At 40.0% G+C, this 22,984-nt stretch overlaps 1 protein-coding gene across 1 annotated transcript; it reads right to left on the bottom strand.

Moving 5' to 3' along the window:
- Positions 1–687: 687 nt before the first annotated feature.
- On the bottom strand, positions 688–5,325 carry LOC138876548 (uncharacterized). Its single transcript, XM_070155666.1, has 7 exons — positions 5,247–5,325; positions 4,245–4,568; positions 3,902–3,993; positions 3,653–3,742; positions 2,285–2,504; positions 1,482–1,745; positions 688–1,034 (listed from the first exon to the last, which is right to left on the bottom strand). Exons 1-7 carry the CDS (start codon positions 5,323–5,325, stop codon positions 688–690), a joined length of 1,416 nt encoding a protein of 471 aa, XP_070011767.1.
- Between the last annotated feature and the right edge of the window lie 17,659 nt (positions 5,326–22,984).

Consider the following 22,984-nt stretch of genomic DNA (forward strand, 5'->3'; position numbering starts at 1 on the left):
CTCGACGTCGCACATCTGAATATGACTTCTGACGACTCTGAGCTGTCAATAGTCGATGTTGAATAAGCTTTACTTTTTCTATGGATTGCTGAACCAGGTCTGGCCGGTGTAATCCAGATTCTCCAACGCCGAACCACCCTATAGGCGACCTATACTTTCGTCTGTAAAGAGCTTCGTATGGAGCCATCTGAATGCTAGAATGGTAGCTATTATTATATGTGAACTCAATAAGCGGCAGATGACCATCCCAGCTACCTTTGAAGTTTATTACACAAGCTCGCAACATATCCTCCAGTGTTTGAATAGTACGCTCAGCTTGTCCATCTGTCTGGGGATGAAATGTTGTACTAAGACTTACTTGGTCCCCAATCCCTTTTGGAAGGACCTCCAAAAGTTAGCTATAAATTGAGCTCCTCTATCTGAGATAATAGATACAGGTACACCATGCAGTCGTACTATCTCCTTAATATAAAGCCTCGCATAATCTTCTAAGGAATACGTAGTTCTAACGGGCAGAAAATGGGTTGACTTTGTGAGACTATCAACGACCACCCATATTGAATCGAACTTACACTGGGTACGAGGTAAGCCTATGATGAAGTCCATATTGATTATTTCCCATTTCCAAGTCGAAATCTCCATAACCTGCAATAATCCACCGGGGTTTTGATGCTCGACCTTAACCTGCTAACAATTAGGGTACTGAGCAACAAATTCTGCTATATCCTTTTTCATTCCGTCCCACCAATATATTTCCCTGATGTCATGATACATCTTTGTCATTCCTGGATGGACACAATAACGGGAATAGTGAGTTTCTCCCATAACCTGCCGATGCAACCCTGCAACATTAGGCACACATAATCGCCCTTGATATCTGAGGACCCCATCTTCGGTAATTACAAACGGTGTCTTCTCCTTCTGAATATTGGTATCTCTATAATGAATTAGCACAGGATCCTCGTACTGGTGTTCCTTTACTTCAGTTACTAAAGATGATGTTGTCGTATCTTGAAGAGTAATTCCAATGTCACCTGAGTCCAGTAACTGAACTCCAAGACTAGCTAGTTGATGAACCTCATGGGCTATTCCCCTCTTTTCTGGCTGCAAATACGACAAGCTACCCATAGATCTACGGCTGAGAGCATCGGCAACTACGTTTGCCTTCCCCGGATGGTATAAAATATTAACGTCATAGTCTTTAAGTAGCTCCAACCATATCCTTTGACGAAGATTTAATTCCCTTTTCTTGAAGATGTACTGAAGGCTCTTATGATCCGTATAGATATCAACATGAATGCCATACAAGTAGTGCCTCCACATCTTTAGTGCATGAATCACCGCAGCTAACTCTAAATCGTGGGTCGGGTAGTTCTTCTCGTGCTTTCTTAGTTGTCTAGAAGCATAAACCACAACCTTACCATGCTGCATCAGCACACAACCCAATCCAACGCCTGAAGCATCGCAATAGATAACATAACCATCGGTCCCTTCTGGAAGCATTAGAACCGGTGTTGAAGTTAACCTGTCCTTTAATGCCTGGAAACTCCATTCACAAGCATCAGTCCATTGAAACTTTGCTCCCTTCAGAGTCAACTTTGTTAAAGGTGATGAAAGGGAAGAAAATCCTTCCACAAATCTCCTGTAATATCCTGTCAACTCAAGAAAACTACGAACCTCTGTTGGTGTTGTGGGCCTAGGCCAAGTCTTTACTGTCTCAATCTTTTGTGTATCCACCAGGATGCCTTCACCCGAAATGATATGCCCAAGGAAAGTTACAGAGTTTAACCAGAATTCACACTTAGAAAATTTCGCATACAACTTCCTTTCTTGTAGAACTCTGCGCACCGTACGCAGATGACCAACATGCTCATCCTTTGAACGAGAATATACCAATATATCGTCAATAAATACAATTACAAACAGATCTAAGAAAGGCCTGAACACACAGTTCATCAAATCCATGAATATTGCTGGGGCATTGGTCAGACCGAACGACATAACCCGAAACTCAAAATGCCCGTATCTAGTCCTGAATGCTGTCTTCGGAATATCTTCATCCTTAACCCTTACTTGATGGTACCCGGACCTCAAGCCTATCTTTGAAAACCACTTGCACCTTGCAACTGATCAAATAAGTCGTCAATCCTCGGGAGTGGGTACTTATTCTTGATCGTCACCTTATTCAGTTGCCTATAATCAATACACATTCTTAAGGAACCATCTTTCTCCCTTACAAACAACACAGGTGCTCCCCACGGTGACATACTAGGTCTGATAAAACCTTTTTCAAGCAAGTCCTTTAGTTGTTCTTTCAACTCTTTTAGCTTTGTGGGGGCCATTCTATAAGGAAGAATAGATATTGGGTGAGTATCTGGTAGTAGGTCAATAGAAAACTCAATTTCTCGCTCTGGCGGGAGACCCGGAAGTTCATCAGGGAAGGTATCTGGAAACTCATTTACCACAGGGATGGACTGAATGGTTGGTGACTCTACTTCCATATCCTGAACCCGAACTAAGTGATAAATACAACCTTTTCTGATCATCTTCCATGCCTTGATATAGGAAATAAATCTACCTCTCGGCGATGCCGTGTTATCTTTCCACTCCAAAATAGGCTCCCCCGAAAATTGAAATCGGACTATTTTCGATCTACAGTCAACATTGGCATGACAAAAAGCCAACCAATCCATACCCATTATAACATCAAATTCTACCATATCTAACTCGATTAAGTCTGCTACGGTAGGTCGACCATGAACTATTATTATACAACCCCTATATACCTGCTTAGCTATCACCGAGTTCCCAACAGGTGTAGACACCTCAAAAGGTTTAACCAATTCAGGTTTTGTTTCAAACTTACTAGCAATAAACGGAGTAACGTATGATAAGGTCGAACCTGGATCAATTAGTGCATATACATCGTAGGAGGAGACTGATAATATACCTGTAACAACATCAGGCGATGACTCTTAGTCATGTCGTCCTACCAATGCATAAATGCGGTTTTGAGGGCTTCTCGAGCTAGATGCTCTGCGTCTGCCTCTACCACGACTCATTGGTGCTTGGGGACTTTGCCTAGGGGGCGTACTTATGATGATGATCCAACTACAGATCCCGCTGGCTGAGCTATGCTTGCATCACCTCTCATCGGACAATCCCTCATAATGTGGACCGGATAACCACAAGTATAACAAACATCTAATCCCATACGGCACTACCCGGTATGTTGCTTACCACATTGAGTACATCGTGGCAAGGGTGGCCTCATCTGATTTGACTCACCCCTATACTGAGAACCTGAGGCCCTAAAATTCTGATCAGGCCTTGAATATGTAGAACGATCAAATCTCTTTCCTACAAATAGAGGGGGCGCGCTAGCCGAGGGATGGGATGGATATCTCAAATACTGCTGCCTCTAACCATCTCGAAACTCACCAGAAGGACCCGAAGACCTCGCTCTTTTATTCTAGACCCTATCATGCTCATGATCGGCCCTCTGTTGCTATTTACGCTCCTCTACACCCTGAGCGTACGCCTGGATATGAGAAATATCCATGTCTGGATAAAGTGAAACCGACATACAATCGTTAAACAAGTAAGGCTCTAATCCCATCACAAACCGGGATTAGTGAGTTTCTCCCATAACCTGCCGACGCAACCCTGCAACATTAGGCACACATAATCGCCCTTGATATCTGAGGACCCCATCTTCGGTAATTACAAATGGTGTCTTCTCCTTTTAAAGAGTGGTATCTCTATAATTAATTAGCACAGGATCCTCGTACTAGTGTTCCTTTACTTCAGATACTAAAGATGATGTTGTCGTATCCTGAAGAGTAATTCCAATGTCACATGAGTCCAGTAACTGAACTCCAAGACTAGCTAGTTGATGAACCTCATGGGCTATTCCCCTCTTTTCTGGCTGCAAATACGACAAGCTACCCATAGATTTACGGCTGAGAGCATTGGCAACTAAGTTTGCCTTCCCTGGATGGTATAAAATATTAACGTCATAGTCTTTAAGTAGCTCCAACCATCTCCTTTGACGAAGATTCAATTCCCTTTTCTTGAAGATGTACTGAAGGCTCTTATGATCCGTATAGATATCAACATGAATGCCATACAAGTAGTGCCTCCACATCTTTAGTGCATGATTCACCGCAGCTAACTCTAAATCGTGGGTCAGGTAGTTCTTTCGTGCTTTCTTAGTTGTCTAGAAGCATAAGCCACAACCTTACCATGCTGCATCAGCACACAACCCAATCCAACACCTGAAGCATCGCAATAGATAACATAATCATCGGTCCCTTCTGGAAGCATTAGAACCGGTGTTGAAGTTAACCTGTCCTTTAATGCCTGGAAACTCCGTTCACAAGCATCAGTCCATTGAAACTTTGCTCCCTTCTGAGTCAACTTTGTTAAAGGTGCTAAAAGGGAAGAAAATCCTTCCACAAATCTCCCGTAATATCCTGTCAACCTAAGAAAACTACGAACCCCTGTTGGTGTTGTGGGCCTAGGCCAAGTCTTTACTGCCTCAATCTTTTGTGTATCCACCAGGATGCCTTCACCCGAAATGATATGCCCAAGGAAAGTTACAGAGTTTAACCAGAATTCACACTTAGAAAATTTCGCATACAACTTCCTTTCTTGTAGAACTCTGAGCACCGTACGCAGATGACCAACATGCTCATCCCTTGAACTAGAATATACCAATATATCGTCAATAAATACAATTACAAACAGATCTAAGAAAGGCCTGAACACACAGTTCATCAAATCCATGAATACTGCTGGGGCATTGGTCAGACCGAACGACATAACCAGAAACTCAAAATGCCCGTATCTAGTCCTGAATGCTGTCTTCGAAATATCTTCATCCTTAACCCTTACTTGATGGTACACGGACCTCAAGTCTATCTTTGAAAACCACTTGGAACCTTGCAACTGATCAAATAAGTCGTCAATCCACGGGAGCGGGTACTTATTCTTGATCGTCACCTTATTCAGTTGCCTATAATCAATACACATTCTTAAGGAACCATCTTTCTTCCTTACAAACAACACAGGTGCTCCCCACGATGACGTACTAGGTCTGATAAAACCTTTTTCAAGAAAGTCCTTTAGTTGTTCTTTCAACTCTTTCAGCTCTGCGGGGGCCATTCTAAAAGGAGGAATAGATATTGGGTGAGTATCTGGTAGTAGGTCAATAGAAAACTCAATTTCTCGCTCTGGCGGGAGACCCAGAAGTTCATCAGGGAAGGTATCTGGAAACTCATTTACCACAGGGATGGACAAAATAGTTGGTGACTCTACTTCCATATCCTGAACCCGAACTAAGTGATAAATACAGCCCTTTCTGATAATCTTCCTTGCCTTGAGATAGGAAATAAATCTACCTCTCGGCGATGCCGTGTTATCTTTCCACTCTAAAATAGGCTCCTCCAGAAATTGAAATCGGACTATCATCGATCTACAATCAACATTGGCATGACAAGAAGCCAACCAATCCATACCCATTATAACATCAAGTTCTACCATATCTAACTCGATTAAGTCTGCTACGGTAGGTCGACCATGAATTATTATTATACAACCTCTATATACATGTTTAGCTATCACCGAGTTCCTAACAGGTGTAGACACCTCAAAAGGTTTAACCAATTCAGGTTTTATTTCAAACTTACTAGCAATCAACGGAGTAACGTATGATAAGGTCGAACCTGGATCAATTAGTGCATATACATCGTATAAGGAGACTGATAATATACCTGTAACAACATCAGGCGATGACTCTTGGTCTTGTCGTCCTGCCAATGCATAAATGCGGTTCTGAGGGCTTCTTGAGCTAGATGCTCTGCCTCTGCCTCTACCACGACTCATTGGTGCTTGGGGACTTTGCCTAGGAGGCGTACTGATGATGACGATCCAACTATAAATTCCGCTGGCTGAGCTATGCTTGCATCACCTCTCATCGGACAATCCCTCATAATGTGGCCCGGATAACCACAAGTATAACAAATATCTAATCCCACACGGCACTGCCCGGTATGCTGCTTACCACATTGAGTACATCGTGGCAAGGGTGGCCTCATCTGATTTGACTCACCCCTATACTGAGAACCTAAGGCCCTAAAATTCTGACCATGCCTTGAATATGTAGAACGATCAAATCTCTTTCCTCTAAACTGAGGGGGCGCGCTAGCCGAGGGCTGGGATGGATATCTCAAATACTTCTGCCTCTGACCATCTCAAAACTCACCAGAAGGACCCGAAGACCTCGCTCTTTTATTCTAGGCCCTATCATGCTCATGATCGGCCCTCTATTTCTGTTTACGCTCCTCTACACCCTAAGCGTACTCCTGGATACGAGAAATATCCATATCTGGATGAAGTGAAACCGACATACAATCGTTAAGCAAGTAAGGCTCTAATCCCATCACGAACCGGTGAATCCGATCCTCCATCTTAGATACAATAGTGGGAGCATACCTAGACAACGAATCAAACTGAATACAGTACTCCCGAACACTCATGTTTCCATGCCGAAGGGTCAAGAACCTATCAACTCTGGCTCGCCTAAGCTCTAGAGGCAGGTAATGACAAAGAAAAGCTTTTGTAAACTCCTGTCATACCGCTGGAGGGGCATTCGCACCTCCGGACAATTCCCAAGACTCGTACCAATTAACTGCAACATCTCGGAGTCTATAGGAAGCTAGCTTAACTGACTCAGTCTCAGTGGCCTTCATTACCCATAACTTCCTCTATACTCTATCAATAAATACCTGAGAGTCCTTATTCGGGTCTACTCTAGTGAATACTGGAGGGTCTAAATTAATAAAGTCACGAACCCTCGCGCTCACGGACCTATCTGCGTGACCAATACCTGCTTCCTGACACCGAGCATGTACGGCTACTAATCGGGTCAATAACTGAACAACATGTCTCATCTCCTGACCTGGCATATCCTACTGAGGTGTTGAATGTATAGGGGCGGGTGCTGGAGCTGGTGCCCTTCGGAACTCTTCTGGAAAAGGCGGGGTATGTGAAGTCTAAGATGGAACCTCACCATGAGATTCTCCCCGAGCCCTGGTAACTCGTGGTGCTCGACTAGTAGTCTCACCAGCCACGGACTTTCCCTTCTGGGCAGTCGTACTCTTTGGAGGCATTGCTGAATATATAACGTATCATTAGGAACAAGAATTCTTGTATTGCACGATCTTGAGATAAAAAGAGAGGATAACATCCTATATGTCTTGTAGCCTCCTGTTTATAAGTGTGGTGCACGACACACCCATAAACAAGACTCTACTAGACACGGTCTGTAGACAACCCTAGGACAGAACTGCTCTGATACCACTTTTTTCACAACCCAAACCGATGGGCCGCAACGGGCGCCTAAGTCTTACCTGTCAAACACCCTTAAGCATGCGTCTAAAATATGAATTAGAATAACATCTGTTGCATTACAAAATTAACATACGTGAAAGAAGCCTGCCATCAAGGCATATGTACGTATATAGGCAGAATACAGTGGGCGAGCCGGCAAGGCTGCTATAGACAACTATACATCAAAAACTGAAAACCGACAAGAACATACAACCCAACTAGACATACTGTCTACAGACATCTAATAGAACCATAACTATACAAAGACGGGACTGAGCCACGTCATACTCATATACATATATATGTACAAACATATCGTACCAATATCAAAAGCAGCTCCGGATCAAATGGAGCACGCTAACTCTCGCTGATCAGGGATCCTAAGAATGGGGACCGTTAGCTTGCCTACCCGCACCTGCGGGCATGAAACGCAGGCCTCGTGAAATAGGGCGTCAGTACGAAAAATGTACTGAGTATGTAAGGCATAGAAATTAGTACGTAAAAGACATAGATGAAACATGGAATACTGAAACACATTTTTAAATTTGAATAACTTTGTAAATATTGAAACATTTATAATGTCATGCAGGTGCGTGTAAATGTCATGCCATGCATAGGTATGGTGTACATAATATCATCAAGCCACTGGGGGCATCCCATCATATCATCTCGTCCACTGTGGGCAATATCATCAACAAATACCAGCTGATCAGGTGGTGGTGTGTATATAATGTCGTAACCTTTTCCATATCCCATATACATATATATACATACATATATACGCGTATATAACTCCATTTGAATATATATATATATATATATATATATATATATATATATATATATATATATATATATATATATATATATATATATACGCGTATATAACACACGTTTGAATCATATTTTAGCCACTGTGGGCAATATCATCATCATATACTAGCTGATCAGGTGGTGGTGCGTATATAACGCCGTAACCTTTTCCCATATCCCATATACATATATTTATATATATATATATATATATATATATATATATATATATATATATATATATATATACGCGTATATAACGCCATCTGGTCATGGGTCAATGCACATGTACGAAATACATGAAAAATACGTAATAATCTCAATATTCCTTCCAGATAATTTTTCCAACTGCGTATTATTCTGAGATTCATGAACAGAAGAAAATAATAATTCTTATGGGGAATCAAGAATATAGACACCCCTACTATTTCTATGAATAGAATAATTTATAGAAACCGTGTATTTGCTCGTTTCTTTCGTATAATCTAGACCATGCCAAAAGAAAGAAGAGAAGGCCTTAACATACTTGGAGTAGGGAAAACTCTGTATAATATTCTTGGCAAAGATTACACCGTATTCTTTTAGAACTACAAAACATGGACGGGATTACGCTTCTGCTCGTTGATGTATTTGAACGCGTGAGCAACTCTTCTTGGCGTTACATTATTTGAACCAAGAATGAAAATTCTCTTGCTTTAGGATTTGTTGATCATTTCCTTTGGTTCTGTTTCCTTGTCCAAAGAGGAACTTAACTTTGATCTTCTAGAGTAGTTTTAATGAAATGCTGAAATATTTCATTTTAAAGCTTGAGTAGCTAGCCACCTACTCCAACATGATCATGAGTCATTGTTTGGAAGTGGTTGGATGCCACGTGGGAGTGGTATAATTTATTATAGTTTTTATCCACTTATTAGTTAAGCGGGTAATGTTCTGTTACCCGGTAATTAATCAATTACCCGCATAATTTAAAAATTACCACAAATTACTTAAAATTTTATTTATTTTTAAAATACTTCATATATACATTATATATTATACTACCGTGGTCATATGGTACCTTGCATGGTACTAGTTCATAATTATCGGGTATTATCGCTCGACCCGTATTTTATTCCAAATTGACCGCTTTCAACAAAACTTGTTTTCTTTAATCTGTATACCCCTTTATCCTTCATAACACTTATTTATCGCTTGTTATAATAACGTAAGTACGTTAACGTCAAGATGATCTCATCCCCGAGTCTACGTCGGTTAACTAAAAACAAAATTTTAACGTACGAAAATGCGAGATGTAACAGCATGTTACCATCAAATCACTTTAGATGGATCAGTGCCACCACGTGGATGTCATCAATCTTGCCAAGGTAGTGCTTGACTCTATGCCCATTAACTCTAAAGACCTCTCCATTTTTATTTTTCAAGTCAAGTTCACCAAACGGAGTCACAAGCACCATTTCACAAGGTCTAGTCCATTTCGACTTAAGCTTTCCCGAAAACAGATGTAACCAAGAGTTGAACAAGAGAACCAAATCACCCACTTTGAATTCTTTGCCACGAGCATACTTATCATGAAGGTACTTCATCTTGTCCTTATATTACGATGAACTGGAGTAGGCATGGAATCGGAATTCATCAAGTTCATTAAGCTGCTCCACATGAAGATTTGCTGCCACATCCCATTCAAGATTCAGCTTCCTCAAAGCCCACATGGCCTTGTGCTCTGACTCAACCAGTAAATGGCAAGCTTTCCCAAATACCAACTGGTACGGAGACATACCAATCGGAGTCTTGTAAGCAGTCCTATAAGCCCATAGAGCATCATCCAATTTCTTTGACCAATCGGTCCTATTTGCATTGACCGTCTTTGACAATATACTCTTGATTTTCCTGTTTGAGACTTCAACTTGGCCACTCGCCTGAGGGTGATATGGAGTAGAAACTTTATGATTGACACCATAATTTGTAAGTAAAGTGTCAAAAGCTCGATTACAAAAATGAGACCCCCCATCACTTATGATTGCTCGAGGAGTGCCAAACCTAGTAAAAATGCTCTTCTTGAGAAAACAACAACACTCCGGGCCTCATTATTGGGTAAAGCCGCAGCTTCAACCCACTTTGAAACATAGTCAACTGCCACTAAAATATATGTGTTCCTACACGAACTAACAAACGAACCCATAAAATCAATGCCCCACACATCAAAAATATCAACTTCGAGAATGGTGTTGAGAGGCATCTCATCCTTTTTTGAAATTCCACCCGCTCTTTGACATTCGGCGCATCTCTTCACAAGTTCACTTGCATCCTTGTACAAAGTTGGCCAGTAAAACCCACAACTAAGAATCTTCGAAGCGGTCCTCGCCCCACCATCATGACCATCATAAGGAGAGGAATGACAAGCCTCTAAGATACTCAATTGCTCCTCTTTCGGGACATACATCTGGATCACACCGTCAGTGCAGATCTTAAACAAGTACGGCTCATCCAAATAGAAGTCCAAACTATCACGTTTAAGCTTCTTCCTTTGGTTAGAAGAGAGCTCACACAGGATTATGCCATTCACAAGGAAATTAGCAACGTTCGCAAACCATGACATGCTATTCACCGACACAGAAAGTAGTTGCTCATCGGGAAATTAATCATTGATCTCTAGGCCATCACGAGGCCTTACCTCTTCCTCCAAGCAGGACAAGTGGTCCGCCACTTGATTTTCACAACCCTTTCGGTCCACAATCTCCAAATCAAACTCTTGAAGTAACAAGACCCATTGCATCAGCCTAGCTTTGGAATCCTTCTTCGTCATCAAGTACCGGAGTGTGGCATGATCGGTGTGAACTATGACCTTGGTACCCATGAGATACTGCCAAAAATTTTCCATTGCGAACACAATAGCCAACAACTCTTTTTCAGTCACCGTGTAATTCACTTGAGCATCATTTATTGTCTTGCTCGCATAATGTCACACCTCCTTTTTGCGCGCCTACCCCGAAGGATAAATGCGTGAGGGAGTTTTTCCAATTTAAGTGACATTATTCGAAAATGGGATTATTTATTTATTTCAGAGTCGCCACTTAGGAAATGTTTGGCTTTTGGTATCCCAAGTCACCGGTTTATCTTGAATCCCAAATCGAGGAAATTTTCGACTTTCCAAATGAAGTCTGCGAACCAGAAATTCTAAGTAAGGAATTCTGTTGACTCGAGGAAAAGTGTTAGGCACCCACGGATCCCGTGGTTCTAGCACGGTCGCTTAAATTGTTATAATGGCTAAATATCTAATTTTAATACATGTTATAACTTGTGCTTTTATTAATTTTAGACCGCTTTTATTATTATTATTTTTTTAATAGGATTGCAACGTCGTGAAAATGCATCTCGAACCATGTCGCAATCAATGCACCCGTGGTTGTTAATACATTCCGACTCCGTTGAGATTTGGATTTGGGTCACATAAATGCGCACCCGAATTTAAGAATGTAATTTAATTAAAATCGCGCCTAAAGAGTCTAACGCGTTATTATCTTTGGGGAAAGCCGTGAAGTTCGCTAGACGACTCATCCCGTGTTATAAGTATTTTTATTATGACCGATTATTGAGAGCCCCGTAATTTGCATTTTTTATTTGGCGAGGCTCGTCTCATCATTTTTATTTAAAGATCAATCTTAAAGTGACTATGATTTTTTTTTATTTGTCTTTAATAATAAAAGAAGAAAACCTAATTATTTAACCTATTTGAAAGAAACAAATCCTTATAAATCCATTCCAGATCAGCCAAACCCAATAAACAAATAAATCAAAATGTATCCTTTAGCAACTCGTTCAAGACAACCCATATTGTGTTCATAAGGGGGCTGGACGGTTTGAGCCCATAGTGAACCCAGAAACATGACAATGGTTTCAATTTCGAAACCTGCCAAGGTTTTATGCCCAAACAAGCCTTTTGATTCAAATTGTAGGCTAGTCCTCAATCACTGGATACTTAGACCATTTAATTCATTTAACAGTGCACATATATGGTGAATGCAAAGATTAATTTCATTTATAAAGGGGTGGGGACGAGATGGACTTTCAACATGCACATGCAGCGCGTATTATTTCAGACAGGAGATGTATCTAGTGCTTTTGAATCCAAACGTATATAGTTGTATAAACCCGGCACTCCAAATTAAAACTCAAACATCAATGCTATTAAAACTAAACTACGTGAGTCATTGATAGATTCCCTTAAGCACGGATTAAGTTAGGACTCACTGTCTGTGAATAAAGTATCTAATGATGAATGAACTTGAATCATACTAAACTATACTAAGCAACAGTATTAACACAAATTCCCACTTACGCCAGCCCAAATCAATCCAAAACTAAATACAAATGATTTGAAGTTAGTCCACTACTTGACTGTTTGATGATTAATTGTAATATGTAGATCTGGAATCAGTTATTCTGGTGCTGACTTTCAGTTAAACTAATGATGTTATTAAGATTATTAACTAAACAAAATTCCAGCAACTAAATAGTCCGTTAACAGTTCAAACAAATCAAATTATACAGTAGTTGTCCCAACCAATACCAACCAAAACTAAGTTGTATTAAGTAATTATACATCAACTAATATCTATTTTTTGAAACATGAGTGCAGGGTAAACTACATGAGCAACAGGGGCAAAGTATGAATATTTCCATTTTTTCATCTTTCAAGTCAGAGCTACATCAAAGCTTAATTCGAGTGTGTACCTGGATGTTGAAACACAACAACAACAACAAGAAGAAGATCAGCAACAGTAATATGGCAGCAGTAACACAATAAATAACAAAAGCAACCAGCAGAATGAAACCCAGTGAACAAACCAGAAATAACCCAATGAAACAGTACCAATCTCCAACCAAAAATAGACTCGGGAAACTCAGTTGAGACCCGGAAATAACAATGTTAATCACAGGCAGAAACAGGTGAATCCGAAACACAGTGGAACAATAATTTATGATTTTCCAACACTCAAAGAAAGAAAACTCTATTGTCTTAGGTTCTAAGAATCTGAAGAGGTTTTTCTTTTTGCCTCTTTTGTTTTGTTTTCTCTCTAGTTCAAAAATAGACTCCCTTAGGTTCTAAAAAAACTCTCTTTTCCCTCTCAAAACTCCCTCCCTTTATATATCACAATAGGCCTCCCTTTTAGCACTTGGTCTATTAGAAACTGATTTTCTCCCATGTGATCCCTTTTGTTTTTCCACTCAAAGCTCAAAAGAAAAGTATTCTCCATCAGATTCCCCTGACAGCCCTTTTTTCATTATTAAAATGATTTTCCTTTATTAAACTAAATAAGTATGGGCAGCATGAATATGTCCTGACAACACATGCTGTCAAGTTAACTTTAATTCATTAAAGAAATACAATTCACATGCTTTCTGATGTCCAAAATCTAAAATGAATAAACAGGGCCAGTAATTCTATCTAAAGTGCATAAAACAGGGCTATCAATTCAATATCAATCTAAACTAAACTCTGAAATCTACATTAAAACTGCAGTTATAACCAATTCAACTTCCTAAATTTTGGACTGAACTTTAAACCAAAATCACATCAACAAACAAAGGAGCTTAGCAGAACACTGAAACTGAAGCTAAAGCTGAAATCAAAATTCATTGATACTTAACAGAAGACCCAATAACAGCATTATCATGAATTAGAACACAAACCTATTGAGCTATCCAGGTCAAACTTCAAATCAACAGTGGCACATTATGGGAATGATTAATTCATAAGTCCAAATTAGGCTAAATAGAGTGAAGGAAATCCTGCGATATACTGAACTTAACGAAGATTGATGAATATCAAAGAACAAAGAGCCACACATCACATATACGGGACAACCTGAACCAATGCTAGAAAATCCAACATACATTATTTAAACAAAACAAACAAAAGAAACCTACTGAAATGGACTATGAAATCAAGGCCAGGATTAAAACTACTATCAGGTTAAACTAAACTCACACATAACGAACTAAACAATAAATTGACTAAACAGTTTACAGCATATAACCAACAATTAGAGAAATTGGACCCAATAAACGGTCTGATGAGAAGAAGAGAAGTACTGAACAAATGACAAGAAACAAATCAAGACAAAGATACAATTTAAAACAGACAAACAAAACTATAGAAGGAAACAAAAGAAATTAAGGAGAACTTACTGTTCTTTTCTCGGATTTCAACAGTATGCCCTTTCGAACTTGAGTCCTAGTCAGTATCATACGTCTATTTTGTGAGAAATAGGCCTACAATACTGAATAGAAACCAATCGACCCTGAATCTTTGACACGTCTTGAAACATTGAAACCCTAGATCCGTCATTCGACGGGTTTTACTCATGTTTGAGCCAATTTGGTTAGGGATTAAGGACGAGGAGGTAAAGGGGATTATTGGGTGTTAGTCTAGGGTCAAGGGGACAGCTAGGGCTTGGAGGGGAGATTTTGATCGAAGATTCGAGGAGATCCAACAGGATTCGAGGGAATCTGTTGATGGTTTAGGGATGAGGGAAACCTAGTGGTGGTGTGGTGTTAATTAGGGGTGGATTGGGGTGGTTTCAGGGTTCCGATCGAATCTTCAAACGAAGATTCGAGACAGTGGGGTATGATTCGAGGTACAAGGGTCATGGATTCGTGTTGTGGATGGGGAGATGGCTTAGGGGTGTTATTTTGGTGGTCACCGGCGTTGTTGCCGACGGGTTTATGGTGAGGGGGTGGAAAGGCTGCGCTAGGGTTCCGAGGTCGTTTGGTTCGTCTCTTTCAGAGACGAAGGGGGGTGGTGTTTGGGAATGAAATGGGTAAAAGGGGTTTGGGGGTCTTTGACACATTAAGAATTGACCTCTTAATCTGGGCCGTTGGATGATGGGATCCAACAGCTCTGATTTAAAACCAATGGTGGGGCGGTCTGGTTTAGTAACGGGTCAGGGTTGGATAAATGGATGTGGGTGAGGGTTGGACGATCTGGACCGTTAGATGAGGATGGATGAACGGTCGAGATTCGCTGGTCTCGAAACGACGTCGTCTGATGCATCTTTGAGAGCTGAAGGTTTGGACCGGGTATAGGTCTCGTTTGGGCCTGATTTTGGCCCCAAAAATGAAATGTCCCAGTCCAATTTTCTTTTCTATTTTTTGTTCTTTTCCTTTTTAATTTCTAGTTTAATTCCGAATTTACCAAAATCCTAAAAATAAATTATAAAACAACAATTATATTACACAGACATTAATTGATTCTTAGCAATAATTAACACACAATATCAAATATTAATTAAAAAAATTCACACCATTACACAATAAAAATGATAAAATTACCAAAAAATAATATTTTTTGTGCTTTTCATTCCAAATATGATTTAATTAATTCCTAATAGCAGAATAAAATCCTAAATTCATGCAACATATTTTTTTGTATTTTTAATTAAAAATAAACAATCACAGACAAAACTACAAATAACTATCTGAAATGCCACGCAGATTCTAAAGATTATACACAAAGACAATTTGTTTTATTTTTGATTTCTTTTGGAGTAATTGTCGTGAGAGCAAAAATCATATGCTCACACATAATACACCAGATGAAACATTTTATTCACTCTTTGACCCAAGATCGCCCCAACTGCAATATCACTAGTATCACACATAAGCTCGAAAGGCAAGCTCCAATTGGATGCGGTAATAATAGGAGTGGTGGTCAACTTGTGCTTGAGAAGTTCGAAGGCTTGCATACATCCTTCATTGAACACGAACTTGGTATCTTTTTCGAATAACTTGCATAAGGGATTCACTACCTTCGAAAAGTCCTTGATAAATATTCGGTAGAACCCCGCATGCCCAAGAAAACTTCTAACTACCTTGACTGAAGTAGGGGGAGGGAGCCTTGAAATTACTTCAATTTTAGCTTTGTCCACCTCTATACTGTGCTTTGAAATTTTATGGCCAAGGACTATGCCCTCCTCAACCATGAAGTAGCATTTCTCCCAATTAAGCACAAGGTCGGTTTCTCCACAACGGGCCAACACTCTATCAAGATTTTTCAAACATTCATCAAACGAGTCACCCACTACACTAAAGTCATCCATAAACACTTCCAAAATGTCCTCCACCATGTCGGTAAATATGTCCATCATACACCGCTGGAATGTAGCCGATGCATTACACAACCCAAATGGCATCCTAGAAAAGGCAAAGGTACCATACAGACAAGTGAAGGTGGTCTTCTCCTAATCTTCCGAAGCAATCAAAATTTGGTTGTACCTACAATACCTAGTATAATCTTCCGAGGATCATCCCTCGGTTCGTGAGGTTAGATATTGCGGAGCCCAGTCGGGTATTGGCTTGTATGGTTTTTCGGTCTTCCTTATATGATCGGATTAGGGAGCGCCAGTATGATGATCCTCATTTTCTTGTCCTTAAGGACAGAGTTCAGCACGATGATGTCAGAGATGTGACCATTGGCGATGATGGGGTGTTGAGGATGCAGGGCCGGATTTGTGTGCCAAATGTAGATGGGCTTCGGGAGTTGATTTTGGAGGAGGCCCATATCTCGCGGTATTCCATTCATCCGGGTGCCGAGAAGATGTATCAGGATTTGAGGCAGCTCTATTGGTGGAGAAAAATGAAGAAAGACATTGTGGAATTTTTAGCTCGGTGTCTCAATTGTCAGCAGGTGAAATACGAGCATCAAAGACCGGGTGACTTGCTTCAGCGGATGGATATTCCAGAGTGAAAGTGGGAGAGGATCACTACGGACTTTATAGTTGGACTTCCACATACTTTGAGGAAGTTCGATGTTATTTGGGTGATTGTGGATCGGCTGACCAAGTCCGCGCACTTCATTCTTGTGTGTACTACCTATTCTTCAGAGCGGTTGGCATAGATCTATATTCGGGAGATTGTTCGGTTGCATGGTGTCCTGGTTTCTATCATTTCAGATAGGGGCCCAGTTCACTTTGTAGTTTTGGAGGTCTGTGCAGCGAGAGTTGGGCACTCAGGTTGAGTTGAGCACAACTTTTCACCCTCATACGGACGGGCAGTCCGAGTGCACTATTTAGATATTGGAGGACATGTTGTGTGTTTGTGTCATTGATTTTGGAGGGTCATGTGATCAGTTTCTACCGCTTGCAGAGTTTTCTTACAACAACAGCTATCAGTCGAGTATTCAGATGGCTCCATATGAGGCTTTGTATGGGAAACGGTGTAGATCTTCAGTTGGTTGGTTCGATCCTGGCGAGGCTAGGTTATTGGGGACAGACTTGGTGCAGGATGCTTTAGACAAGGTAAAGGTGATTCAGGAGAGGCTTCGTATAGCACAGCCGAGACAAAATAGTTATCCTAATAGGAAGGTTCGGGATGTGTCCTACACGGTTGGTGAGAAGGTTATGTTGAAGGTTTCACCCATGAAGGGTGTTATGAGATTTGGGAAGAATGGAAAATTGAGTCATCGGTTCATTGGGCCTTTCGAGGTGCTTAGGAGGATTGGGGAGGTGGCTTATGAGCTTAATTTGCCACCCAGCTTGTCGAGTGTGCATCCGGTATTTCATGTTTCTATGCTATGGAAGTATATTGTGGATCCGCCTCATGTTCTAAATTTCAGCATGTTTCAGCTGGATGGTGACTTGACTTGTGATGTGGAGCCAGCAGCTATTTTGGAGCATCAGGTTCGAAAGTTGAGGTCAAAGAATATAGCTTCAGTGAAAGTGCAGTGGAGAGGTCGGCCTATGGAGGAGGCAACCTGGGTGACCGAGCGGGAAATGCGGAGCAGATATCCTTACCTGTTTGAGGCTTCAGGTATGTTTCTTGACTCGTTCGAGGACGAACGTTTGTTTAAGTTGGGGAGGATGTGACGTCCCGGTCAGTCGTCTCATAAGTTCCCATCCTGTTTTTCCCTATTTCTACTTCTTTATGCTTTGTTTATCCGTGTTATGAGGTATCGGGTTGGTCGGATCGAATCCGGAATGATTTTGGTAAGGTTTGAGACATTTAGTCTCTAAAGGTAGCTTTAGAGTTAAAAAAGTCAACTGAGAGTTGACTTATAGGTAAACGACCCCAGAATGCGGATTTTATGGCTTGGATAGCTTCGTTAGGTGATTTGGGACTTAGGAATATGTCCGGAATATTTTTGTGATGTCCGGTGTAGAATTAGGCTTGAATTGGCGAAAGTTAGTTTTTGGCGATTTTCGGTCGGCAGTGGAAAATAGGCTATCGGGGTTGGAATGGAATTCCAACAGTTGGAACAGGTTCATAATGTCATTTTGGATATGTCTGCAAAATTTCAGGTCAATCGGAGTTGTTTTGGATAGTTTTGGCGTCGTTGGTGGAATTTAGGAATTTCAAAGTTCATAGGCTTGAATTTGATGTGATTTTGGTGTTTTGATATTGTTTTTGGTATTTCGAAGGCTCGACTAAATTCGATTGATGTTATGGGACGTGTTGGTATATTTCTTGAGATTTTCGAGGGCCTCGAGTGGATCTCGAAAGGTTAATGAATCAATTTAGACTAGAAGAAAAGCTACTGCATTTTTCACAGCAGCATGAATAGTAACTTAGGTGAACAGTAACTCGAGTGAACCGTACTCGGGTGAATAGTACTCGAGTGAACAGTAAAACGCGTGAGCAGTATTTAAATAAACCTTCTGCGACCATTAAACCCTTTTGCACCATTTTTGAACGGGAAAAGAGCTTGGAGGCGATTTTGAAGAGTGAAAATCATTGTTCTTCATTGAGGTAAGTATTTTAGACCCTAAAACTCGATTATTTGTGATTAAGGAACAAAATATCAGTGTTTAATTCATAAAAATCAGTAGAAAAAGGTGGAGTTAGGGCTTAAGATTATGAGACCTTCTAGGGATGATTTGAGGGATCAAACGAACTCCGATTTTCGAGTTCTTTATATGTACGGACTCGTGAGATGATGAAGAACATTTTGGTATAAAGTTTGTCCAATTCCGGGACTCGGGCTCGGGGGTCGGGTTTTGACTGATTTCGGATTTTGTGCTTAAAATCGATTTATTTCAATTGGAATTCATTCGCTTAGCATAATTTGATGATAAAAATCTGAACTTGGTAGATTTGGAGCACTCGAAAGTTGGTTCGAGAGTCAAGCGTGTTGCAGAGTAGCTTTTCGGGCTAGTTCGAGGTGAGTAATGATTTTAAATGCTGTTCTGAGGGTATGAAACCTCGGGTTATACAACATTCGGCTGTGTTGAAGTGACGCACACGCTAGATGACGAGCGTGGGGTCGTGCACCGTTGGGAATTGTGACTTAGTCCATCCCGAATGATTATTTTTCTGTATATTTGGTAGCTAATTGTTTGATATTATTATACTTTGGGCTAAATGTTATATTTGGGCTTCGTGCCAACTGTTAGAACCCTTAGGGGATCGTTAATTATATTTTCCTCACTGTTTGATTTTATACTTGTGCTCAGTCATGCCAGATCTTTCAATGTTTTCAAAACCCAGCTATGTTAATCTGTTTTAGAAACCTTAAATCATGTTTTAAAGATATTTTGAGCTGAGCTGCATATTTTTACTATTGCCCGAAGGGCTTATGAGATTCTGACTGAGTAAAGCCGAGGGCCTGTATTGTGAAGATACTTTTGGGTCGGGCTGCACGCCGCAACAGTAATACACTAATTATGATAATGAGGCTGAGGGCTTGAGATTGTACGGCACGAGGTGGCTTGGTATTGATATGAGGGCGAGAGCCTATTTATGATGCCACAAGATGGCTTGCTATTGCGCTTGGGTCGTAAGGGGCCCCTCCAGGAGTCTGCACACCCCCAGTGAGCGCGGGTACCCATTGTGACATGAGATATAGCCCGAGGGGCTAGTATTGTTCTGTGATATTGCCCGAGGGGCTGTTTGATGTTATTGTGCCCGAGGGGCAATTCTTATGTGTTTACCATTCCTAGTTATTTTTTCTATCTATTGTTGACCGCTTAAAAAGGTGTTTTTATGAGATTTCATTGTTAAATTGTATTACTGATTTTGTTATGCCTCTGATAGCTAAATGTTGTGTTTAACATGATTTTATATCGTTCAGTCTTCATTTATTCTTATTACTCATTGGGTTGGAAGTACTCAATTTACTCTCTGCACCTTTGTGCACAGATTCGGGCGCTACAGGTCCTGCTACTGAGGGTTGACAGTTCCAGCAGATCTTCGGAGGTTTACTAGGTAGCTGCCTGGCGATTCGCAGCCCAGTGCAACCTCCCTCTATCTTATTTCTTTTTTGATTCAGTTATTTAATAGTGGAGTAGACTTTCAGGCTGGTAGTATTATTTTAGATGCTCATGACTGGTGACACCCCGATGTCGGGCTGTGTTGGCTTTTATTTCCGCAAATTATACTGTTAAATACTTATTTTGGGATTTTATTTCTGATTAAAGACTTAATAGTTATTATTTTAATTGCTTAAAGTGAATTGGAAGTGAGTCGACTGGGCTTGTCTTCACGAGGGCTTGTCTTCACGAGAGGCGCCATCATAACCGGATTGGGTTTAGGATCGTGACCGTCTTAGAGTTAATTGAACCTTCTCCTGAATAACATAGTCAGATACAACTTGTCTAAAGCTTTGTACATTTTCAAATATCATCTAATTCAAATAAAGCATACTTGGCATAATCATCATACCTCAGCTTTTTGCTTCTTCTTCTGGAAGGTAAATCAACACATGGTTGTGCAAGAACATCTAAATCTTATTACGATCTTCTCTAGCATCATCAGACGAGTCAATGAAGTCTTTATCAATACCCAACTTTCCAACAAATCTGTCTTTCTTGCTAATCCTTAGATCCTCAAATCTCTTATCTACACCAGCTTCCCAAGCTCCACTTCTTGAATGACATTGGCTTTTTTATATTTTTTGATCTTTATTTCACGAATCTTTTCTTTTCTAGCAGTCTCTATAAAAGCTCTCAATTCTTCATCAATTTCATTGTCATCCTCATCAGGAATATTCTTTACATTATCTTCTTCAAAGTCTTCATTATCACTACTAGCTTCATCATTAAGAGGCTATTCTACCACCCTCTTAATCCCAACTGCCTCATTTAAGGTCACATTTATAGCACCCTCAATCTGTGTTGCCCTAGAATTAATCTCACTTTCTATATTGATTGTTTCTTGATCCATGTCACTAACCAGTGGACCTACAACACTGCCAACAGGGACCCTTCTTCCATCATGACTTGTTTCACATGCAGGTCAATAATGGACCCAGTACGCAAGTCTTTAACAATATTTTATAGTTGGCTGTCAGTTTTCAATGCAACAAACTGAAAATGGATAGGGTCTTTGACATAAAAGCCTTGAAATTTATCATACCAATATCCTTAGTGTAATATTTCATCTCGGTCAAAGAGAAATAGTGTCATTGGTGGTCTATTGATGCAGGGATGGGATTTACGTGCTAGTTTTTACTATACCAGTCATCTATTTCGTATTCTGTATTTCATATCTCTTATATTGCTGTTATTTTATTATGCGTTTTTATGGTACTAATATATCATCTCTTGTTGCTTTCTTGAGCCGAGGGTCTCCTGGAAACAGCCTCTCTACCCTTCGGAGTAGGAGTAAGGTCTGCGTACATATTACCCTCCCAGACCCCACTTGTGAGATTATACTAGATCGTTGTTGTTGTGGTGAAAGAGAAATAGTCTTTATCTATTGTAAAGAAAGCCCTTTCCAATTCCCCAACATATTGTCTTTCAATAACCCTACCCGTGGTGAAAAACAACAATAATAGAGCCACCCATGTGAACAAACTCTGAAAAAGATAAGAAATAAAGGTCAAGATTCCCTATCCTTTAACAGATGAAAAAGCCAAAACATTTCCTCCCTTTAATAGGGTACAGTAATAGAGTAAACGTTTTCCCAAAATAACAAAAATCTTATTTACAAACGCATGAAAAAGAGATAACAAACAGTAGGAATGTTAATACCTCTTAATAAAATCTCTTCTGTTATTTGTCTTCAAAGACCACTCTGATTGATATCAATACCTTCCAACACTAATGCCTAACGACTGCAGGACGAAACAAAATTAAAGGCAAAGAATGAATAAGGTTCTAGTTATTTAAGCTTTATTGAAGAAATTGAACGATTACCCCCACCATTAAAGAGATTGATTTGACGAGATTTGCGAATTAGGGTTTTTTCAGTAAATTGTTTACTGAAATGAAAACCCCCGTTAACTTACGACGTGTAGTCTACGTATTAAATTCTAATTGGTTCATTTAATAACGTAGGAGCGACTGTATCTAACGCATTATACCTTCCAGACACGTGTGTTTACCTGATACACTAAAACCAAATATAAAGTGTCTATATGGTCACCTGATAAGTTGGGCGTGAGATAGACATTTGGAGTCAATTTCAAGTATCTCTTTATATATTTTTTCTTTTTTATTCTTTATCAACTTGCAATCCGGCCCCTTTAAAAGCAAATATTGAAATCATTAGTTGGCTTACTAAAATAGATACAACTCTAGCACACAACACCAAAGTGCGTCTGTCCAATGATTAATAAACAGTAATTTTTGTCTCTAAAAAAAGAAGTACTAGTAATAGTAACTGAAAAGTAGGCTGGATGGATCTTTTTTAACCACTATGTATATTTTGATTTCATTATTTTTTTTTTGAAAAAATTACTCCGCGTTAGAATTTTAAGACACACTTGCCAGAATTCTGAAGCACCAAAAATCTAACGATTACCAGAATGTTTAGCATCGAAATTTTGAAGCAACAAAAATTATGA

Source organism: Nicotiana sylvestris, chromosome 1, assembly GCF_000393655.2.
Source record: "Nicotiana sylvestris chromosome 1, ASM39365v2, whole genome shotgun sequence".
NCBI classification, from domain to species: Eukaryota; Viridiplantae; Streptophyta; class Magnoliopsida; order Solanales; family Solanaceae; genus Nicotiana; species Nicotiana sylvestris.